The 24,917-nt window shown below is 42.1% G+C and overlaps 1 protein-coding gene across 4 annotated transcripts in view; it reads left to right on the top strand.

The window, feature by feature from the left end:
- The window catches only part of ELOVL5 (ELOVL fatty acid elongase 5), an 84,761-nt gene that overhangs the window by 46,793 nt on the left and 13,051 nt on the right, over positions 1–24,917 (top strand). For all 4 annotated transcript variants that reach the window (XM_034991487.1, XM_034991488.1, XM_034991490.1 and 1 more), the window contains 2 exons: positions 4,306–4,371; positions 7,137–7,324. In XM_034991487.1, coding sequence (XP_034847378.1) covers positions 4,314–4,371; positions 7,137–7,324 — 246 coding nt within the window. In that variant the 5' untranslated portion in view covers positions 4,306–4,313. The remainder of the gene's footprint in view (positions 1–4,305; positions 4,372–7,136; positions 7,325–24,917) is intronic.

Below are 24,917 nucleotides of genomic sequence, written 5' to 3'. Positions count from 1 at the left end.
ATTTCATCTTGTTCCCTGCGGCATCCGTCAGGGCCCATGTGCCTGGCACGTAGTAGGCACTTGGTAAGCGTACGGCATGAATGAGAAAGTGAATACATGGTATGGAGGGATGCCGGATAACGTGGCTGGTCAGACAGAAATGTGAGCTGATGCTGAGTAAACGATGAAAGTAAACCTTTGGCGACAGTCCCTTGGTAACCTGTGTAAAAACAAAACACCTGCGTCTGACAGGGTTACCATCCACATCCAGCTGTGAGCGTGGGAGAGGGAGAGTTTGGGGGAATCATTGCACAAGGCCAAGTCCAGCCCGGAAGCAGGCCTTGTGGTTCACAGACAGGACTCCACTGAGTAAGGACCTGCGTGCCAGGGGCCACCTCTGCCCATCCTTTCTCCCCCATCCCCGTGGACCTTTCAGGAGTAAGCCACCTCTCTCTTGTTATTCTCCACGTATGTTCTTGCAGAGAATGTTTTGCTCGCTGTTTCACGTGTTCCTAAGTTTGACTGTGAGAAGTTCTACCAACCCAAGCTAAGAATTCTCGCGTGAAGAAATGCAGTCCAAGAAGAGAAGTGCTGTGACTGAGAAAATCACGTGTTGTGTGCGCTTTTGTAGAGCTGTCCCATCTTAGAGTCACAGGAGTACTCTCGCCTGCCAGCTTGCTCGGGGCCTCTGTCCAAGATGGGGTTAGGCGGGGATTGCGCCAGACAGATGGCTTGTAACAGAGTTCTTTAATATCTCCAAATACTAAATTTCACAGTTGCTTCTGGTAACCTGCTGCTGACTTCAGGATGCTTGGGCTGAAATTTTACCTTACATTTAATCAAGCTGCTCTTTGTTGCTGTGATGTTAGCCTAGATTCCCAAATTGAACGATGTCCTAGGCATTGTTCTTACACTGATAGGTCATTATACCAGTTCCTGGGCCTCATTTTTTCCAAGACCACTCATGTTCTCCCCACCTCCCAACTTTCTCCCACAGCTCTGTTCCCTGTCATAGTTGACTTTTTTTTTTTTTTTTTTACTTGTGTCCACCTTTTCTATATCCTCCTTACATTTACAAAACACAGCGCAACTGGTTACAGCCCCTCTGGGAGGCCTCTTGGTTAAAATTTAGAATGATTGCCTTATGGCTTTGTCAGGTATTTTCCTAATGATCCCAGAATACTGTTATTTGAAGGGTATCTTGACAGCATAGTATTAAGTATACAGCTTGTTGTAGTATGCATCATTCTAACATCATCTCATTCGCGGGATGAGTTTTATTTTGTTTTTGGTTTATAACCTCTGGCTTCTTTCCGCGCTATGAATGTCTAGTTTGTTCTAGGTGTCTAGGTATGCTCCTTTGTGTTTATCACTGCTCAGCCATCCTTTGTACACAGTAGGTGCTTGATATTTGTGTATCTAATCACTGTGTTCATTTTAGCCTTATCTTCCATGTTTAATGCCTCATATTAACCGCTCCTCTCTCATGTGATGCTATCAACTCACCCACCTTCCATTGCTGTCCCCCTGGGGGTGTTAGCACTTGAAGGGGACATTGTGGGTGGGTTGTCATGATGACCGGGGGCTCACTGATGGCATTAGGGATACATAGGGGCCGGGGACAGAAGGCCAGCAGTGCCCTTGCTGAGAAGCACGAGTGGCCACTGATGGTTGGCAGTATTCCTCATGGAGTTGAACCTGTTGCAGACATGCAGTAGGAAACCTTTATCAAGGGCTTACTGCATGCCTGGCACTGCTCTAGGGATCTTATGTGTATTAAATCATTTGAGCTTCTTAACCTCTGAGGCAATTACTTTACATTTGCCACCATATTACAGATAAGAGGTTAAATAAGTTGTCCAAAGTCACATTGCTAGTAGTGGACAAAAAGGATTTCAAACCCAGGTGGTCTTGCGGCGCCTGGGTGGCTCAGTCGGGTAAGCATCTGCCTTCAGCTCACTCATGATCCCGGGGTCCTGGGATTGAGCCCCGTGTCTGGCTTTCTGCTCAGCAGGGAGTCTGCTTCTCTCTCTCCCTCTGCCACTCCCCTGGCTCATGCATGAGCACGTACTCCCTCTCTCTCTCAAATAAATAAATAAAATCTTTAAAAAAAAAACAAACCCAAGTGGTCTGATAAAGAGCCCAGCACTTAGCCACCTAATCACCTGCCAGCCTGTTAGGCCTGTATACCTGCTCTCAGCCTTAATACCTGATTTTTGTATGTGTAATATGATCCATTAGTAAGCTCTATATTCATTAAGTAAAAGCAGGACTTAGATTTAAAATATTTTGGAAGAAGGTGGATTTGTCCCCGGTGAGCAGCTTGTCCATCAGTAATTCAGTCCAGTAGTCAAGGTATTCACAACCTTGTTCCTCCTGGTGCCTGTTTGCTTTTGATTGGGGGTAAAGGGAACCCCGTGACCTCCATATACATGGCCTACCATCCCTCACAGATAAAGTTAAATTGTATTAGAATGATTTCGATTTCACAAAAACATCATGTTTGTCTTCTAAAACTTATGTGTTCTAGATGATTTTCGGTAGATGACGAAAAAATAGATACAATAAAATTATTTCCCAACTGCAGGACTTTGAATAGATAAAGCATCCTGAAATGGATGGCATTCTTTTTAAGAGGAATTCTGCTTAGGAAATGTAAAGCTTAACCAATTCTCAAGATTTTCTAGAATTTCTGTCCCCTGAAGAGGTTCAGTCTGGGGCAGGAAAATGGATCAGGACCAGAATGGTCTTAGGAGTACAGTATGTTAAAAAAAAACTGTTTAATTTCAGAATTTCAGAGGTGACCTAGTACTGTGATTGTGTATAATTGTTGGCACTTGGATGTGTGGAAGTTGGTGGCTTCCTGGTTTCCAGCCATGGGTTGAGGGAGTCAGTACCTTCCCTGCGCACTCCACTCCCCGCCCCGGAGGGCTGGGGCAGATGTCAGAACAGAACCCTGGTAACTACTTCCTTCTAAGTGTTCTTGGTGGCTCCACCTGTCTCTGTCTCACTGCCGGCTGGATTGACACAGATGTAACTAGTCCATGGATGAAGGAAAGTTTATCCATGAAATTAGCCAAAGAATACATAATACTTCAGTGTGGTAAGCCAAGGAAGAAAAATATCATTAAATGATTAACAGCTTACTTAGTTAATAAAACCAATTTTGCCTTTGCCCTGGGAAAGTAAAATATTTGTGGTTATTTCTGTGAAGAGTAAATGTATGCCTTCTAACTTTAATATAGAAAATCTAGTTGATATTGCATATGAAAAGATGCTTAGCTATACTGTAAATGTAAATCTTAAATAGGGGGGGAGTTGTGGGGAGCTATAAAATCTTAGAAGATGAAGGTAAATCTGTAACTACTGATAGGAGACTATATTAAGTGAAAGCAAGTAATATGTACTCTTCTTGATATAACATTGTTTTCTGTTTGTTTGTTCACTGTAACCTCCACAGTAAGAATATATTTTATATCTCAGCACAGCACACGGTACTTAGGTATATATCATCATACTTATGTGATACAGTAACACTAAAGATTTATGAAAATATTCATTCTCACTAGGGGCAAAGCACTCTGATTAATATTATTGTAACTACTTTTTAATGCTAAGTTGACCTAATCATCTATTAATGGGTTGAAATCCACAATTATAAAAAAAAAACCCGTTGGCATGACCCCTTTTGTGCTCAGAAGAGAAAAGTCTCGAGGTATGTCCAAGAAATGTTACCATAGGCTCCTTCTGACAGTGAGGCTTTAGGATTGTGGTTGGAGTGAAGTGATGAGATTATTTGGGGGGGGGGGCACCTCTTTTCATTTTTAATATTTAAATATTTTTTTTACCACTGACATGAAATATTTTTAAATAATAATTAATGAAAATAGCAAGCAGAGGAAACCATCTATTCACCGGGGCCTTCCTTTCTCCAACATGGCTCTTCCTATCTTGGCTACAGGCTTACCTCAAGCTTTGGTTCTTGCCCAGATGGAATCTTCTCCCGTCTGCCACCTTTTTCCATCCAGTTCCACTCTTCTCCCCACTGAGATTCCAGCTTCACAGAAAGCATTTTTATGGAACTGCGAAAAGAAGTTCAGAAAACTGGCACTTCATTTATAAAGTGAATTCACGGGATTCTGTCTTTCCTTTTGATTTTCAAATTAGACCTAGCACACAAGTTACTTTGGGGATTAAAAAAAAGTTTCAGCATAACCTTGTCCGTAGCATATTCTTTGAAAAGGATTTGTTCTTGTTCTTTTATGAAAAAGCACTGTATAAAAGCATTTTGAGTAGAGATTAATCAATGTCTGTTTTTCTTAATAGGTTTTAAAATGGAAAATTTTGATGCATCACTTAGTACCTATTTCAAGGCATTGCTAGGCCCCCGAGGTAAGGTGGTTTTGGTTTTGCTCCCCTCCCCTTATAGACACTTATAAATATTGCATGAAGAGATTCTAGAAAACATTAGCGTCTTCTATGATAAGACTAACACTTTGTCCTGGATAACAAGGGGCTTGGAGAAGTCCTGTGACAATGGTCTTGAGGTGGTGCAGTGTCCCTGGCTATCGGCACAGAGATACAGCTGCTGTGACCCTCTGTTGGCTGTAGCTGGGGTTCAGATTATGCTGGAAAGCTTGCAGCCTGAGAATGCTGCGCCTTTCACCTCGTGGTATGTTTTCCTCAGTTGTTGCGAGTCTGCAGCTGAGACCAGTTTCCAAAATGCACTGCTGGAGTAGTTTAAAACTTTTCCCCTCTTACAGTTTTAACGGCTTGTTAATGGCCTTTTGTGTTGTGTCACATCAGTGGGTAAATATATACACCTGACCTCACTTTTTTATACTTCATCATTTGTTTCCTTGTAGGAAGTAAATCAGCTCCATATTGCTCTCTTTGAATATCGTCTGTAATGTCTCCTGATGTATCTATAAAAAAGGAACTTTATAGGTTCACAGAGTCATTAAAAAATTGCAAGAAGCTTTTAGACAGATGAAAAGATTTTCAGTTTCACTTATGATTTTTAAAGTACAAAAGAAAATAGCAAAAGGAATTCATCTCTTAGTGTGGTAGAAATGAAATGTGTTTGAGAACAGTGATGATGTGGGGAAAGAGTCTAATTGGTATGACCTCTTTGGAGGGTAATTGTGTCTTCCATTGAAATCGAAAAGCACATGCCCTTTGATTCGGCTGTTTGACTCCTGAGGCTTTATCCTAGAGCTTATCTTGATCATTTATGCAAAGATAGGAATAAGGGTGTTCCCTACAGCATTGCTTGTCAAGACTGGGAATAATCTAGGTGCCCATCAAGAGGCGAAAGGTTAAGTAAATTAGCATACAGCCAAATGAGAAAAACAAGTTAGATCATCTTGTATTTACTTGTGTTGAGATGATGCCTTATTTCAACCTTATGGGACAAAAGAATCCAATTTTGAATGGCTGAAACAATAATGATCAGTTTACATTACCAAGATTGAGCAACCCCTGAGTTATTTCAGGGACCAAGTACACTTGTTCTTGTCATTTTCTACTTTGTATTCTCAATATATCAGCAGTTCTGTCCTCAGAAAAGTCCCTCCACCTTTCATGACTGCAGAAGCTCCAGACATCACCTGCGGAAGAGGAGGAAAAAAATCTGTTCATTTGCATGGATTTAAGAACAAGGAAACTCTTCCCCAGCACCTTTTGCCCCACTGTCATTTCCTCAGAGCTCCACGGCCACAGTTGTTTCATTAAGTGAAAGGAAATGGGAGGTTTCTGTGTGTGCAGTTACTACGTTTGTGATCTATGTGTGCACACAAACGTATGTAACCGCCTAATGTTAGTTGCTAAATGGGAACTTGTTTTCTCACAGTTGATAGCCAGGGCCCAGAGTTGAGAACACAAGGCATTAAGAACCTCCCCCTTAGGTCCACTGGAGCCACCTTAGCATAAGTAGTGGGGAGAGGGTGGAGGGCATCTCCCTCTGAAGCCAGGGGAGGAGCACTACAGAGAAACACCAGGAGAATTTAGAATGTCTGCAAGAAAGGAGACGGACAACCTGTTCCCCAAGTGGATGGGTGCTTTTCCTGCAAGATCAAGAGAAAAAGCATTGGAGAAAGTAGCAGCGGGGCCCAGTCGGGAGGTTGAAGAGGGGACAGAGCCTGTCCCTGCTTGCTGCTGCCTCTCTGAAGATGGCAGAGGCAAAACCTGCATGTGCCTCTGAGCTCCAGAGTAGGTGACCTTGGACGGTAGAGAAGATTGAGGAGCGATAGGTTTTGGGGGTTCATCAAAGCAGCATGCTGAGGGGAACATGCTGCAGAGGTGGCTTCCTGGGAGTCGGCCACAGGATGAAGTTGACTTGCAGGGGACAGGTTAACACCTAGGGGGAGTTGGCTGCCAGGGCGTTTACCCCCTTTCAAGGAGAGGCTGGCAGATTGCTCCCAGCAGCTACTTGGAGCTAATTCTCCTCATCCCTGCAGGGGAAAGAGGATGGGAGCACAGGGGAGAGTTCTCCTCCCTCTGTAGCTCCCTTGAATCTGTGCAGGTCTACTCTCTCAAGCCGCTGCTGCTCCCGTGGTTCCTTAAATAATCACTTCCCTGGTCATTACTACCTCACCCCTTCTTATTTGTCCCCTCTGCTGTTGACCATTGCACTCAGAGCAGATGCCTCCTCTCTCATCAGTGACTGTCGTTAAGCTGGATGAATAGCCCATTTTCTCTGAGTCTGCACATGCCGGGCAGGCTGGCAGGCACTTGACATCAGGTGAGAACTCTGGAGTTCAAAAAGCCTGTCATTTCTGGAGTTTTATTATCCTGTGCAGCATTCAGCACATCTGGTCAGTAAATACAGTTAGTGGAAAATTTAGCTTTCTCCTTGCTTATTTAAGATTCTTTGGAAAAAATATATATATATTTTTTTTTTTTACTTAGCAAAAACCACATATGATATACATGTTATTCAGAACATGTTATAAGGAGCTTCACCTTGGATGACAAGTATTGAAAACTCCTGCTTCCTCTTCCAGTTGGCCTTGTTGGGATTAGGAACTTGAGTATTAGATGACTGTTAAAAAATTATGGGGAGGGAAGATTTTTAGTGTTTGAAAAAAAAAAAAGTTGTGGTTGTTTTTTTATCAGTGTTATTAATCACTAAATATTTTTCTTTTATTATTTTCCAGATACCAGAGTAAAAGGATGGTTTCTTCTGGACAATTATATACCTACTTTTATCTGCTCTGTCATATACTTACTAATTGTATGGCTGGGACCAAAATACATGAAGAATAGGCAGCCGTTCTCTTGCCGGGGAATTTTAGTGGTGTATAACCTTGGCCTCACATTGCTGTCTCTCTATATGTTCTGTGAGGTAGGTCTGTCCCTTAAATGTGCTCTGATCACCGTCCTCAATGGTGTTCCTAAATAAGGGCAGCTGCATTGCGGGGTGGGATGGGGGGACTGGGAGAACAAATACATTAATCCATTTTGAGTATGTTTTAAAATTGATTTGCCAAAATGCCAGAGTTGTTTGTATAAATATGCCTTCTAGAATATCTAAAATAGAAGCCTTTGCTATTGATTTGTGATGTTTCATATTATTTTCTAGAAATACTTTTATGCAAGCAGAACACAGGGTGGAAAATGAACAAAATGTGAAAAACAGATCTGTGAACATTTTATTATTAAGCATTTAATAAATGCAGGATTCTGGTTTGGAGGTGGGGGAGGAAGGAAGTGGGTAGCAGTTGTGTTTGGGTGTGTTTTTTGGCAAGCCTCTCACCTGATCTGATAACTGTAAATAGCTTTGAGATTTGACAAGTGCATTTTTAAAAGCTAAGACGAGTGGATGGTGAGATCTGTGTTTAAGATCTGAATGGTCTGTAAGTTTGGGCCAAATTATTTTATCTGTATAACTGGGAGGTTGGAAACCATATTTGATGATCTCAAAGGCAAACGTTGTAGCTGAAATAAAAATGAAAGAAATGGAAATCAAAACTTACATCCTCCCTATTTTTTGCTGTTACGTAATATAGGCTTTAAAGCTAAACGGCTGGAAAGCTGCCCTCCAAGGGTAAGCACAGTTTGTATACGTTTTTAGGGGAGGGACCACCTTTCAGGCTTACAGTACAAATGTCTCACAGCACTAAACTATTGTTAAATCTCTGGGTGGAGAATTAAGCCATGTATAAACATTTGCAAGCACTCCCATTTAGAATTGTAACCTTTTATTGTGGCTTTAATTCCCCAAGGAGTAGTAAAGAAGATAAGGGGAGGAGGGGAGAAATCAAAATGAATCTTAAAATTGGTGTTTAGAGGGAAGAATGAATTCTCCGTCAGCCTCAGGCCTCTCCATCCTGTCTCCCTGTCTGCGTGTGGTTGTGTGCGAGAGGGTGTCTGGGTGGTCACACCGGTGCAAAACACTGTTTGATCGTGGGAGGTATTGATTGCACCTGTGGGAGGTCTGTGGCTTGTTCTGCGTGTATGTTGCATAAGCCAGCTAAAGAGTTTATGATTAGAGTAGTAGACTTTTATGCTTGATACTCTGTGAAATGCTTACAACCCCTTTTTTCGCTTTTTTCTGTCCTATTCTAGAATGAAGGCAGTTTAATTAGCCTACCAGATGGATATTGCAGGACTGGAGGCAGGGGCAGAGCACAGGAGTGACTCCTGGGCCCAGCACTGTGCACATCTCTGTGTTCAAGGGACAAACTGCAGCAAGGTGTCAGGTTTTTCAGAGTGAACGGTTTATTTTCCCGTAATTGATAGATGATACAGCCCTTTCCTTAAGAAAGCTTTTATAGGGGTGCCTGGGTGGCTCAGTCGTTAAGCGTCTGCCTTCGGCTCAGGTCATGATCCCAGGGTCCTGGGATCGAGCCCTGCATCGGGCTCCCTGCTCCACAGAGAGCCTGCTTCTCCCTCTCCCTCCGCCTGCCGCTCTGCCTACTTGTGCTCTCTCTCAATCTCTCTGTCAAAGAAATAAATAAAATCTTAAAAAAAAAAAAGGAAAGAAAGCTTTTATAGAGTTTATTGTTATGCATAGCACTATTCTAGAGAAAAAATATTTAAATTATTAAGTCTTCTAGAACTTAAGGATCTGCCTAACAGGTTTCTCAAGCCCTGGAGATAGAGCTAGAACGTCAGAATTTAACCTCTCTCAAACAGGTCATTCTTGGGTAAAGAGGGGAAGAACAGTGCTGTATAAATTGCTGCTGTGTCATAGGACTGAATTGGGAGGGTTCCAGAAGCACTGTAGGAGGAAATACAGATTTTCCTCTGACAGCTTAGTGAGAACTAGAGGTGAGGTTGAGCCGTCTGAGCACTGGATGAAGAGACTCAAGAAATATACAGTGGAGGAAAACATTTTTAACTGATGATTTAGAGTACATACAGCAGTAATTCCTTAAATTAAATCCACTTTCTAAAAATATGCCCACATCAGGTGTTCCAGAGTTGAAAATAAGCCCTACATTTTACTACTTGTTACGTGGTATTTACATTAGATTTTTGTGACTTTTTTTCCTGTATTTACATAAACCCATCAGTAATACCATTATAACCTATCCTTTGTCAAGCTTTTCATTTCATCTTAGCTGTTTTTTTCTTTTAATTGGCATTTATATTCCATTGATGAGTAAAACCTAGGACGGCAATCATGGAGTTTTGTGACAGAACAAACTGAGGAGGTCATGGATCCCAGTTGGGCCTCTCATTTCAGCCAAATGTCCCAAGACCTGGAGCTGTTTGCCTTTGGTCACACAGTTGGCAGAGTCTTGATTATTAGTCTTTATTTACCCTTCTGCTTATCTACATATTTGGGTCTGTAAGGAATTTAAAAAATAAATAAGTAGTCATGGATAGTTGTGTTTATTTTATCCTGTGTGAATTCACAGCTGCCTTGGCAAGTTCTAGGCTAATACAAATAAAATTAACTGTCACTTAAAGGAGACAAAGAGAAGTCTTGAAAGAAGGGAGATAACAAGGAAGTGAAAGGGGGAGAGTCACTATAACTTTAAAATTACCAGAAGAAGGAAAATAAATAAATGACGATTTGAAAACTGTGAAACAGAGTTTAAAATCTAGAAAAAGTTTAGACTTGTTCATAGTTATTACATTTGTAGCTGAAATGGAAATCAAAACTTACATCCTCCCTATTTTTTGCTGTTACGTAATATAGGCTTTAAAGCTAAACAGGGGAGGAAAGCTGCCCTCCAAGGGTAAGCACAGTTTGTATACGTTTTTAGGGGAGGGACCACCTTTCAGGCTTACAGTACAAATGTCTCACAGCACTAAACTATTGTTAAATCTCTGGGTGGAGAATTAAGCCATGTATAAACATTTGCAAGCACTCCCATTTAGATTTGTAACCTTTTATTGTGGCTTTAATTCCCCAAGGAGAGACTTGGCATTACTTGTAGTTATCTCAAACAAAACTTAGTGTTTATTTTCGGGAAAATGATTGTAGATCCCTGATTAGAAGTGTCTTTGAACAGTGGTGTGTTTTAGATTGAAAGTACAGGACTTTGGGACACCTGGGTGGCTCAGTCGTTAGGCGTCTGCCTTCGGCTCAGGTCATGATCCCAGGGTCCTGGGATCGAACCCCGCATCAGGCTCCCTGCTCCGCGGGAAGCCTGCTTCTCCCTCTCCCACTCCCCCAACTTGTGTTCCCTCTTCGCTGTGTCTCTCTCTGTCAAATAAGTAAAAATGAAATCTTTAAAAAAAAAAAAAAGTACAGGACTTTATGGCAAGCCTTTTGGCTTTTACTTAGTAAATGAGGTGCTATCTAAAATCACAGTCAGGGGGACGCCTGGGTGGCTCAGTCGGTTAAGCGTCTGCGTTCCACTCAGGTCATGATCCCAGGGTCCTGGGATCAAGGCCGGCATTAGGCTTCTTGCTCAAAAGGGTGTCTGCTTCTCCTTTTGCCTGCCGCTCCCCCTGCTTGTGCTCTCGCTCTCTCTGTCAAATAAATAAATGCAATCTTTAAAAAAAATAAAATCACAATCAGTGGTGAAGGCTCAAATAAAATTTCAGTTAGTAGAAGAGAAACAGCTTTGGGGCGTCTGGATGGCTCAGTCATTAAGTGTCTGCCTTCGGCTCAGGTCATGATCCCAGGGTCCTGAGACTGATCCCGCATCAGGCTCCCTGCTTGGCAGGGAGTCTGCTTCTCCTTCTCCCACTCCCCCTGTTCGTGTTCCCTCTTTTGCTGTGTTTCTCTCTGTCAAATAAATAAATTCTTTAAAAATAAAAATAAAAAAGATTAAAAAAAATTTTTTTTAAAAAGCTTAGTTTGTGTTAGTTACTCAGCATTGTAAATCTGTGCCCTTCGTAGCAAATGTAAAATTCTTGGGTGCCTTTCTACCCTCTGAGATGGAGGGCATATGTCGTCTTCATTGAAGCCCCCGTTTCCCCAAGCTACCTTAAGTCCCTGAGCTCCAGCTTGAGAATCCCCAACCACACAATGCCCGATGTGGCTTTTCCTCGTGATGTGGTAGATGTCCAAGCTGGACTCGTTCCCACTGCCCCCCGCCCCCCAGCAAGCTGTCTGAGACACTTCTAACTCCTTTGTTAACATGTCAGACGTGGGAGTCCCACGCAGGCACCTGCTGTCTCCCGACGTGTAACCGTTTTGGTGTATCTGCTCTCCTCCTGCTTCTGGCTTCTTGTGCCCCCTCAGCTGAGAGGATCGAATTGCTTGGTTTGTTACAGTCCAAAAGGGAGCATCCCTGTTGATCGGCCTGGGTGTTGTGCACTGATCTCAGTGGTACCTGCGGGGGAAACAGGGTCAGTATTGTACAGGACACGAGGCTTTGAACTTTAAGAACTGCTGGCCTCTTTCCTCAGGAGGAGGCACTTTGAGCTGTCAGCCTGCGTGTTATGCATAGTTCTACTCAAACCCCCCAACACCAGTGTATTTCGTTCCTCTGGTCTCTACCCCCAAGAAACTCCCTCTTCTTTTAGACCTAAGGCCACCTCCGTTTGACAGTCTCCATCTCCTTCTTAAGGACTCTACGCAAGAATCAATTCTCCTGTGAAGCCAGAAGCACACGGAGTCAGGACCCAAGCTCTACGGAGCAGTGATGATTTCTTAAAAACAATGAAGCGTGGATCACTACGTCAAAAACTAATGATGTATGGTGACTGACATAACATAATAAAATAAAATTTAAAAAAGTTTTATTTATTGACAGAGATACAGTGAGAGCAGGAACACAAGCAGGGGGAGTGGGAGAGGGAGAAGCAGGCTTCCTGCAGAGCAGGGAGCCCGATGCGGGGTTTGATCCCAGGACCCTGAGATCATGACCCAAGCCGAAGGCAGACGCTTAATGACTGAGCCACCCAGGCACCCCTACGGAGAAGTGATTCTTAAGCCTCTTTTGCCTTCCCACTATTCCCAAGGAACATGACACATTGCTTTCCACTCAGGTGTTCCGCTGGGTGTGGCCTCAGCATCCTGTCCCTCGCGCACACATCACTGACATAGAAGACGGCTGTGATTTTAGTGTTTCTTCCCTCTGTTAATATGGCTCCATCACATGTATCGTGAGCACTAGGGTAGAAAAAAGCAAATGCCAAAAGAAAAAGAGAAAGCAAATGCCTGGCCCACGGTTTTACTTTAAACAAAATCACAGATTACAAATAAGATTTTTTTTTGAGTACTTGTTTATGTTTATTACGTTGCAGTTAGAACTGTCTTTTGTGAATAGAGTGAGAGAACAGTCTCATTCAGAACATTTAAAATGCAATTTTAAAACCATGATTGCTATCTGACTGGATAGATGGATCTGGATTGGCATAGATCCAAAACTCCCTCTTTCTTCCCCTTTGCATTTCTTATTTTAAATTGTAATTTCAGAACTACTTCAAAATATGGAAAGTAAAATCACATAAATAATATCTATATACCTCACAAATATTGACCTTTTATTATTGGTCAAGAAAATACTAGGGGTGCCTAGGTGGTTCAATCTGTTAAACCCGCACATCAGGCCCCCTGCTCAGTGGGGAGTCTGCTTCTCCCTCTGCCCCTCTCCCTACGCTTTCTCTCTCTCTCTCATAAATAAATAAAATCTTAAAAAAAGGAAATATTATAAAAATGCATGTGATGAGTACTGGGTGTTATATGCAACTGGTAAATTATTGAACACTAAATCAGAAATTAATGATGAACTATATGTTGGCTAATTGAATTTAATTTAAAAAAATATAAAAATGCATCTGAAGTACAGCCCCTTCCCAGATACAACTTTCTTCTGAAGTTCATGTGTTTCTTCTCTGGATATGTTTTTATACTTTCAATACATGTGTATGTATACATGACAATATATAGTATATTCTGAGAAATTTTTTAAATTTATGTTAATGGTTTACTGTTTATACTCTTTCGATAGCTTTCTTTTAGTCAGTATTGTATTTTGAGATGAATCCATGTTGAATCATAGAGATTTAGTTAATTTAATTTCTGTATTACTTCAGTGTTAGAATTTATTATACCATTTTATGCAGCTTTCTTTGCATGGACGTACAGGTTTCCCGTTCATAGTGTTGTAGGGAGTACTCTTGGTCTCCTTGTGCAAATGTGATTCCTTTTTTTAAAACTAGATGTACATCTAGGACTCTAACGACTGAATCTCATAGTCTCTTGTCTTTTAGTGGGGAAATGTAACCCATTTTCATTTAGCATGTTGATTATTTTGGAATAATTTCTATCACCTTTTTTTGGTGTGTAGGTGTGTTTGCTTTTTTCACTCCTCTTTTCTATTGAATTTTTTTTTTTTCATTTTACTGATTGAATAGTCATTCATTCTAATTCTGTATTATAGTGTTGACCGTAAGTTTTTAATATGCCTCCTCAACTTCATAAAGTCTACAATGAATTCTTATTTCCACCCTCCTGAGTCACATAGGACCTTGGAAGTTTGTGTGCTGATCCCCCTTTCCTGTAGGTCTCCATCATGTTCCGTCATCCCAGCGTTTGCTAACGTCCTACACTGTCATCATCTTTATTCAGGCCTTGCTCTTTGCTGTGCTCACTCTTGATCTGTGAAATCCATTTTTCCCTTTGAGGCTCCGTTTCCTTCTCTTGGAGTAGTTCGCTGTGAAGGCTCAACTCTTGAGCATCATTTCGTTGGTCTTTAAGCTTGAATAGTATTTAAGTGGGGCAAAGAATTCTGGATTATTTTTCTTCAGCACTTTGAAGATTCATTCCAGAGAAGTCACTGCAGTCCTGTTTTTGTTCATTCGTAGGCAATCATTTTTGTTCTGGATAATTTTTAAGTTGCGTTTGAAAATAAAACAGTTGTGTGCCTGGGTAGCCATCTATTTTTATTGATCTCATTCAGGACTTTGGAGCCTTTGGTCTAACAGACTTCATTAGTTCAGGAAAGTACTCGGCCATCCTCTGCTCAACTCTGGCCTCTCCTCCCCCCTCTACTATTAGACCCGTGTTAGACAGTCCCTGACTCCACATAGCCTCTCTTTCATATATGTGCCCCTTTATCTCTCTCCTCTGCATTCATCTGATTCACTCACACTTTCACTTGTGTGTACTCTGCTGTTCCATCCATCTCTTGAGTTTTTACTGTGAATGACTATATGTCATTTATTTCTGAAGGTTTACTTCTTTTCTTTTTTTTCCTCATTACATAACATAGGAACATCATGGGGGTTTTTTGTGTTTTTTTTTCCCCCTCTGTGATCTAGATATGACAGTTATCTCCAAACTTAACCATTTGCTTTCAGCCACATTATTCCTCTGGGAATAATTATTAAATCTACACTAAATCTCTTCTTTAAAAACAAAATGGTTTGTCTGGTGTCCTGGATAAGCATCCCGAGCTAGTATTGCTGGGTGGGGTCATCTCAGGTGAGGTGTCTTCCTCAAATAAAAGAAAGATTCTAAAAGGACTTAAATGTAAGCTAACGTCCTCCTTTCTGCATAATGTTTTGGGGAGGGGGCCTCACCGTATAGTTAGGCATCAGTGATGATGGACTTGGTATGTTTCATGTAGCATTTCTGTGTGTCCTTATAGTGGGGGAGTTGGTTCTGCTTTTGGCCAGTTTGCTGCATTGCCAGAACCAGACATCAGTACTTTTTTTCTTTGAGTCTTCTTTTGAAGATTTCTGATGCTGCTTTATTGGAAAGATGAAAGACATTTGCTGGCATGGGTGTTTTGCTTGTGCCTTCTAACCCCTCCTCTGTAACTGTGGGTTAATACAGTTGAAGCATCTCCCCAGGCACCTGACAGCCTGTTCCTCCCTGGGCTCTGGCTTTGAAGGTCCTAATAGAACCACAGAGCAGTTGATTTGGAAACATTATATTCTAAACTGTCTTGTTGTTTTTCTTTCCCTTCAGGCTTTCCTAAAATAGAAATGTTATTGTGGGGAAATAGGATTTGGAAAAACACTTAAAAGACCTGGTAGTTGAGTATTGAATTTCGTTAAAAAAAAAAAAAAAGATTATGTTTACCAAAGTACTTCCAAAAAAAAATATTTACTATTCTGCTTTTTCTCATTTAAAGAGGTATAGAGAAATTGAAACATCTGGTGAGATTAATACTTCTCAGAAAGGCCTGATCATTGCCTTAAAATACTTCTTGCTCTTTGTTCCCTTGCCACTGAAATTCCTTACTCAGAAGGAAACTTTTGTCAGGGAGTGGAAGCACCCATTCAGTTATGTTCATCTCAGTTTATCTGGCAATGCCCTGAGAGAATGCCTTATATTGGGCAAATGGAGAAAGGGTACAACCCGAACAGCCATCCCCTCACTCCTCACACCCAGCAGAAAAGGGAGGATTACCTTCCATTAGAGTGCAAGCTTCGGAGTTGGTCCAAAGCCAGGCCTGACTTCTATAAACTGACTCTGCAAACCTTTGGTAACTGGGCCACTGGCAGCTGGTATAACAAGGAACATGTCACTGGACAAATCCTCAACCAAAGCAGAATTAATCTGCAAAACAAGAGTCAGTAGGTGGACTGGAGAAGTCTCTTTAAATTATGCAAAGGATGCCCTGGCCGGGGCCTCAGTACACAATAGGAGCAACACCACTTCAGACCTAGTCATGGGCCTTCATTAGTGGGCAGCAGAAATAGCAAACATCTGGCTAAAATCATAGCAAAGACTTACATAGTGCCTCCTATGCCAGATACTGGGCTAACTCCTTTACTGTTCCTTGGACTGTCACTGCCCTTTCTGCTGAGGGAGAGTTCCCGGGTAGGCCAGGAATTCAGGTCTGTGCCTCAAACCATTGTACAGTACTATCTCGAGATGCTGAGTCTTGGCTTGATGTTTTCCTCTCCTTAACCACTAACACCCCATGAACTGAAAAATGAGCATTTCTTGCTGGATGCATGGCAGCTACTTAGCAGAAGCCACTCCTCAGGAGGCCTGAGAGATGAGAGAATAGGACTGCCAGCATAAGAGGACAGGGTCTAGGGTCCAGGGGAAAATGCCAGACATCCCTGTTTCAGCTTGGGCTGAGGACAAGCTGGTCCTTTGTGCTTTGTTCTAAAGCCTTCTCTAGTGTACAGAGCCTGTCCTTATGACTTAACTGAAAGTATCCCATTCAGCAGTAACCCAAGGGTATTCCTGGTCATAAGGAAAACAAAACAAAACACTTTGGGAGGTTATGAGTGTGCAGTTATTTTAATGGGCATCCTTATGGTCTGGACATGAAAGATTTGAAATGCAAAGCCACATGCTTTGACCTGACCCTGTTCCATAATAGCACAGCCAAGAGCGGCTAGCTAAACCCTGGAAGAACTAGATACTTTCAGTTTTGGAGCAGCTGGTGGTTAATTTTAAACCAAACATCTGCTGAAGTAAAGATGCAGGTAAAAGTCTACTTTTCCTCAGATTGCTTCATTGGTAGAGTACCCCCATTGTGCTCTTGAATTATTAAGGATTCAAAAACAAGCAAGGAAGGTCAGAGGAACATGGAACTCCTGTTTGAGATTGCAGTTAAACTGAGAGCCAGAATTCCTGGTTGCTGGTCCTAGTGGTTCCACCAAAAAGCTATGTGACTCTGGGGCATCTGTATCATTTCTCATCTCCGTTTCCTTATTAAAAAAGTGGCTTATACCAACTCTAAAAAATACACACTTGAGCATCCACATAGAAACAATAAGGGCTGTGCAGATGTCAACCCTACACACTTGGTGTTATGTGGAAATGTCCCTGGGTCCTCTTCTAGATATAGTTTGAATTCCAGTATAGACAGTCTCTTCTTATCTTTTATTGGATGGAGGTCTGCTTGGGGGTACTAACCACACAGCTCACCAGGCCCTTATCACTAAAACCAGCCAGCCCTTTTCAAAAAGGGTTATTTTGTGGCTCTGACATCTTGAGATATTGGGGTGAAAAGCTGATAATGGCCACCCAAGATGACATTCTTCTGCTTATTCTTTAAATGCTAAATGACCTTGTTTCTTGAGATGCTTTGGTAGAATTCCAGAAGGTGCCCTGGAAATGGTTGTCATGCTAAAGGTTATACCACATTTGTGGCTAAATGTGGTGTTAGATGAGAAGTCACCTCTCACCATTAGAAATGATTGATTTCAGAGTCCTGGGAAAAGATGGCGGAGGAGTAGGGGACCCCATTCCAACCAGTCCCCAGAATTGAACTGGATATCTACCAGAGCGCTCTGAACACCCACGAAATTAGCCTGAGGTGTAAGAAGATCTGGATCTCTACAAACAGAATATTGCAGGCGGTTGGTTTCAAGGTACAAAGCAGGGAGCCGTGATTCCGCAGGCAGATATTGGACGATAAATGGCAGCGGGAGGGAGCCTGGCCATGGAGATCCTACACTGCCGGTGAGTGATAGCCTGCCATGCTGGGGACCGGGCACAGGTTCGCAGACTGGTAGCAGCAGGGAAAGGACTTTAGGGCAGCCCCCCGGATGGAAACCCGGAGCGGCGGGGCTGCACATGCGAACTGGGGGAAGCTGGCGGTTTTAGAAGCACAAAGGGCAGACACGTGCCCCAACCTGGAGGCAGGACTGGGAGCGCTGCTGAGGGGTGCACAGCCCAGGACGCTGCAGTTTATAGCAGCACAGACAAAAACAGAGACAGTGTGGCCTGGAGAGCTCACTGAAGAACAGACTGCGATCTCTCTGCTCTGAGGCAGAGGGTTGGAAACGGTCTCTTCTGCTCTGACTCTCGGAAGAGATGCGGAAAGCCACCAGGGAAAGCTCCCAGAGAACAAAAGCCCCCAAAAACTGGTTTCCACTGAGCCCATCCGCCACCACAGGGGGCAGGGCAACTCTGCCCAAACAGGGTTTCCTGAGTAACAACACGGCAGGCCCCTCCCCCAGAAGATAGGCTGGGAAAACAAGAGGCCAGCAACCCTAAGGTCCCTAGAAAACAGGTGCATCTTGCTTGGGTGGTGGTCAGTAATTTGGACTTATGCTTCCTCAACCACCCCTCAACAGAATGACTGGGAGGAGGAACCCCCAAAACAGAAAAGACTCAGAGATTATGACTTATGCCACAAATTTACAAATGGATTCAGATATAACAAAGATGTCGGAGATGGAATTCAGGCTAGCAATTGTGAAGACAGTAGCTAGAATGGAGAAATCGATTAATGGCAACACAGAGTCTCTAAGGGCAGAAATGAAAGCTGAATTGGCAGAACTTAAAAATGCTATCAGTGAGATCCAGTCTAATCTAGATAATGTAACAGCTAGGGTAAGCGAGGCAGAAGAACAAATTAGTGACCTGGCAGACGACTTAATAGATAAAAAGGGAAAAGAGGAGGCCAGGGAAAAACAACTCAGAATCCATGAAAATAGAATCAGAGAAATAAGTGACACCATGAAACGTTCCAATGTCAGAATTATTGGAATCCCTGAGTGGGTGGAGAGAGAGAGGGAACTAGAAGATATGTTGGAGCACATCATAGCTGAGATTCCCCCAATCTGGGGAATGAAACAAACATTTGTGTCCCAGAGGCAGAGAGGACCCCCCCCCCAAGATCAAGGAAAACAGGCCAACACCCCGGCATGTAATAGTAAAACTCGCAAATCTTAGAACCAAGGAAACCATCTTAAGGGCAGTTGGGGGAAGAGATTCCTTACATACAGAGGGAGGAACATCAGAATAACGTCAGACCTATCCACAGAGACCTGGCAAGCCAGAAAGGGCTGGCAAGACATATTCAGGGTACTAAATGAGAAGAACATGCATCCAAAAATACTTTATCCAGCAAGGCTTTCATTTAGAATGGATGGAGAGATGCAGAGCTTCCACGACCGGCAGAAACTGAAAGAATATGTGACCACTAAGCTGGCCCTGCACGAAATATTAAGGGGACTGCTATAAAAGGAGAAAGACCCCAAGAGTGATATACAACAGAAATTTATAGGGACAATCTATAAAACAAGGTCTTCACAGGCAACATGATGACAATTAATTCATATCTTTCAATAATCACTCTCAACGTAAATGGCCTAAATGCTCCCATAAAACAGCACAGGGTTGCAGATTGAATAAAAAGACAGGACCCATCTATATGCTGTCTACAAGAGACTCATTTTGAACCTAAAGATACATCTAGACTGAAAGTGAAGGGATGGAGATCCATCTTCCATGCCAGCGGACCTCAAAATAAAACTGGGGTAGCAATTCTTATATCAGACAAATTAGATTTTAAACTAAAGACTGTAGTTAGAGACACAGAAGGACACAATATCATTCTTAAAGGGTCTATCCAACAAGAAGCACTAACAATTGTAAATATCTATGCCCCCAACATGGGAGCAGCCACCTACATAAGCCAACTGTTAACCAAAATAAAGAGTCATATTGATAACAATACGTTAATTGTAGGAGACCTCAATACTCCACTCTCAGCAATAGACAGATCATCTAAGCCCAAAATCAACAAAGAAACAAGAGCTTTGAATGACACACTGGACCAGATGAACCTCATAGATACATACAGAACATTCCACCCTAAAACAACAGAATACTCATTCTTCTCGAGTGCACATGGAAGTTTCTCCAGAATAGACCACATACTGGGTCACAAATCAGGTCTCAACCAATACCAAAAGACTGAGATTATTCCCTGCATATTCTCAGACCATAGTGTGTTAAAACTGGAACTCAATCACGAGAAAAATATTGGCAGAAATTCAAGCACTTGGAAGCTAAAGACCACTATGCTCAAGAATGTTTGGATCAACCAGGAAATCAAAGAAGAACTTAAACAATTCATGGAAACCAATGAGAACAAAAACACATCAGTCCAAAACCTATGGGATACTGCAAAGGCGGTCCTAAGGGGGAAATACATAGCCATCCAAGCTTCACTCAGAAAAATAGAAAAATCCTAAATTCACCAACTAACTCTACACCTTAAAGAACTAGAGAAAAAGCAACAAACAATGCCTAAGCCATGCATTAGAAGAGAAATAAAGATTAGAGCAGAGATCAATGAATTAGAAACCAGAAACATAGTAGACCAGATCAACAAAACTAGAAGTTGGTTCTTTGAAAAATTAATAAGATCAATAAACCACTGGCCAGACTTATCCAAAAGAAGAGAAAGGACCCAAATTAATAAAATTATGAATGAAAGGGGAGAGATCACGACTAACAACAAGGAAATAGAAACAATTATTAGAAATTATTATCAACAACTATATGCCAATAAACTGAGCAATCTGGATGAAATGGAGGCCTTCCTAGAAACCTATAAGCTGCCCAGACTGAAACAGGACGAAATTGACAACCTGAATAGGTCAATAACCAGTTACGAGATTGAAGCAGTGATCCAAAACCTCCCAAAAAACTAGTCCAGGGCCTGATGGATTCCCTGGGGAATTCTACCAAACATTCAAAGAAGAACTAATACCTATTCTCCTAAAGCTGTTTCAAAAAATAGAAACAGGGCGCCTGGGTGGCTCAGTCGTTAAGCGTCTGCCTTCGGCTCAGGTCATGATCCCCAGGTCCCGGGATCAAGTCCCACATCGGGCTCCCTGCTCGGCGGGAAGCCTGCTTCTCCCTCTCCCACTCCCCCTGCTGGTGTTCCTGCTCTTGCTGTCTCTCTCTGTCTAATAAATAAAATCTTTAAAAAAAAAAAAAAAATAGAAACAGAAGGAAAGCTTCCAGACTCATTCTGTGAGGCCAGCATTACCTTAATCCCCAAACCAGGCAAAGACCCCATCAAAAAGGAGAATTTCAGACTGATATCCCTGATGAATATGGATTCAAAATCCTCAACAAAATCCTAGCTAATAGGATCCAACAATACATTAAAAGGATCATCCACGGGGTGCCTGGGAGGCTCAGTTGTTAAGCGTCTGCCTTCGACTGAGCCCTGCATTGGGCTCCCCGCTGTGCGGGAAGCCTGCTTCTCCCTCTCACACTCCCCCTGCTTGTGTTCCCTCTCTTGCTGTGTCTCTCTCTGTCAAATAAATAAAATCTTTAAAAAAAAAAAAAAGGATCATCCACCACGACTAAGTGGGATTTATCCCCAGGATGCAAGGGTGGTTCAACATTTGCAAATCAATCAATGTGATAGAACACAATAATAAGAGAGAAGAGAGAGAAGAACCATATGGTCCTCTCAATAGATGTAGAAAAAGTATTTGACAAAACACAGTATCCTTTCCTGATTAAAACTCTTCAGAGTACAGGGATAGAGGGAACCTATATGTTATGAACCTCAAGTTCATAAAATCCATCTATGAAAAACCCACAGCAAATATCATCCTCAATGGGGAAAAGCTGAGAGCCTTTCCCTTAAGATCAGGAACACGTCAAGGATGCCCACTCTCACCACTATTGTTCAACATAGTACTAGAAATCCTAGCCACAGGAGTCAGACAACAAAAAGAAATAAACGGTATTCAAATTGGCAAAGAAGAAGTCAAACTCTCTTTTCACAGACGACATGATACTTTATGATGAAAACCCAAAAGACTCCACCCCCAAATTACTAGAACTTCTACAGCAATTCAGTAATGTGGCAGGATCCAAAATCAGTGCACAGAAATCTGTTGCTTTCTTATACACTAACAATGCAACTGTAGAAGAGAAATTAGAGAAATGGTTCCATTTACAATAGCACCAAAAACCGTAAGATACCTCAGAATAAACCTAACCAAAGAGGTAAAGGATCTATACTCTAGGAACTACAGAACACTCATGAAAGAAATTGAAGAAGACACAAAAAGATGAAAAAACATTCCGTGCTCATGGATCGGAAGAATAAACATTGTTAAAATGTCTATGCTACCCAGAGTAATCTATACCTTCAATGCCATCCTGATCAAAATTCCAATGATATTTTTCGAAGTGCTGGAATAAAACAATCCTAAAATTTGTATGGAATGAGAAAAGACCCCGAATTGCCAAGGAAATGTTGAAAAAACAAAGCTGGGGGCATCACATTGCCTTATTTCAAGCTATATTACAGAGCAGTGATCACCAAGACAGCATGGTACTGACACAAAAACAGACATATAGACCAATGGAACAGAAAAGAGAGCCCAGATATGGACCCTCAACTCTATGGTCAAATAATCTTCGACAAAGCTGGGAAAAATATGCAATGAAAAAAAGACAGTCTCTTCAATAAATGTGTTGGGAAAATTGAACAGCTATATACAGAAGAATGAAACTCAACCATTCTCTAACACCATACACAAAGATAAACTCAAAATGGATGAAAACCTCCATGTGAGACAGGAATCCACCGAAATCCTAGAGGAGAACATAGGCAGTAACCTCTTTGACATTGGCCACAGCAACTTCTTTCAAGATACATCTCCAAAGGCTAGTGAAACAAAAGCAAAAATGAACTTTTGGGACTTCATCAAGATAAAAAGCTTCTGCACAGCAAAGGAAACAGTCAACAAAACAAAGAGACAACCCAAGAACGGGAGAAGATATTTGCAAATGACACCAGATAAAGGGCAGGTATCCAAGATCTATAAAGAACTTCTCAAATTTAACACCCAAAAAACAAATAAGTCAAAAAAAGGGCAGAAGACATGAAAGACACTTCTCCAAAGAAGACATACAAATGGCTAACAGACACATGAAAAAATGTTCATCATCATTAGATCAGGGAAATTCAAACCAAAACTGCATTGAGATACCACCTTACACAAGTTAGAATGGCAAAAATGGACAAGGCAAGAGGCCACAAACGGAGAGGTTGTGGAGAAAGGGGAACCCTCTTACACCGTTGGTGGGAATGCAAGTTGGTACAGCCACTTTGGAAAACAGTGTGGAGGTGCCTCAAAAAATTACAAATAGAGCTACCCTATGACCTAGCAATTGCACTCCTGGGTATTTACCCCAAAGACACAGATGTAGTGAAAAGAAAGGCCATATGCACCCCAATGTTCATAGCAGCAATGTCCGCAATAGCCAAACTGTGGAAAGAGCCGATATGCCCTTCAACAGATGAAAAAATAAAGAAGATGTGGTTCATATATACAATGGAATATTACTCAGCCATCAGAAAGGATGAATACCCAACTTTTACATCAACATGGATGGGACTGGAGGAGATTGTGCTAAGTGAAATAAGTCAAGCAGAGAACGTCAATTATCATATGGTTTCACTTATTTGTGGAACATAAAGAATAGCATGGAGGATGTTAGGAGAAGGAAGGGAAAAATGAAGGAGGGGAATTGGAGGGAGAGATGAACCATGAGAGACTATGGACTCTGAGAAACAAACTGAGGGTTCTAGAGGGGAGGGGGGTAGGGGATGGGTATTGAGGGCATGTACTGCATGGAGCACTGGGTGTTACACAAAAATGACTGGTGGAACACTACATCAAAACTAATGATGTATGGTGACTAACATAAGATAAAATTAAATTAAAAAAAAAAATGATTCACTCCATGAGCTGCATCATCCAGACCTAGCTGTGATACTCGCCTAACTTCTCTTCTTTAAATGAAAAGATGCATGAAACAACCTTTGGTTATTGAATTTGTCCTATAAGAAGAGAAAGCTTCTAGCTCGGCTTTAATTCTAGCTCTTTCCATGCTCCTTGCCTAATTAAAGTTTGCTTTACTCCAGGAAGGAGAAAGCATATATGGTTTGCAGTGGTGCTGTTTGTATTTTGATTACTTGGGAAAAGCCAAGTAGAGTAAATAATGCACACTTGGTTGCTCTTGGAGTAGCTGGTGGTGTACGGAACTGTGCGGATGGTGGCAAGCTGTTCGTCGTGGCCCCCGTTTTCACTGAGGTATAGTCCTGTGCGCTCTTGAGCTGATTCCCAGGAGCCCAAGATAGAGAGACATATCCCTACTCTCAGTTCCTCACCTTTGTCCAGCCTCCTGGGCCCTCTTGCTTTGCAGTGCCTGCAGCAGTGTGTTGAATTTCTGGGGAACTGACCAGAGCAGCTCTCTGAAAGGAAGCCAGGCCCAAGCCCTGAAGGGAAACGGTAGCCAAGGTGACTTTGACTGGAGCATTGTGTCCACTGATGTGTTCCTAGAGGGGCGCTGGAACAGCAGGGCCCATGCTGTTTCCCTCTTATGGGGGATGGAGGGAGTAGAACTTTCTGATAGAGGCCCATTTTATAGAGAATTGATGAGAGTCTTAGATGAATAAACTTTAACTCAGGGGCTTGGTCCTCGTGTGTGAAATTATTCTATCCCTTCTGAAGCCAAGGATATTTGAGAATTCAACTTCCCATATTCCCGCATTATGACATTTGATGGGGACAGGTTCTTCCGTCTTGTGAACAGAATTCAGATGAATATTGTCAAGTCCAAGTTTCACCAAAATACTTTCTTGTGTTTCAGTTTCTCCATTTGCAAAGCAGAAATGACATCTTTTTGGTTTGGGGCTGTTTTTTTGGCTATGAATAATATATTCGGCCTTGATTTTGGCGGAGGGAGGTGAAAAGTAGGGCCTCAAACTTTGTCATCAGTTTAGCAACTATTCAGCACGTCTTGTGTGCAGGTTCCTGTGCTGGGTTCTGTGGATGCAGGA

The sequence above is a fragment of the Mirounga leonina genome, unplaced genomic scaffold, assembly GCF_011800145.1.
Source record: "Mirounga leonina isolate KUSES-001 unplaced genomic scaffold, KU_Mleo_1.0 Mir_53, whole genome shotgun sequence".
In the NCBI taxonomy this organism is placed as follows: Eukaryota; Metazoa; Chordata; class Mammalia; order Carnivora; family Phocidae; genus Mirounga; species Mirounga leonina.
The sequence above is the reverse complement of the archived record's forward strand: the minus strand, read 5'-3'. Positions and strand labels throughout refer to the sequence as shown.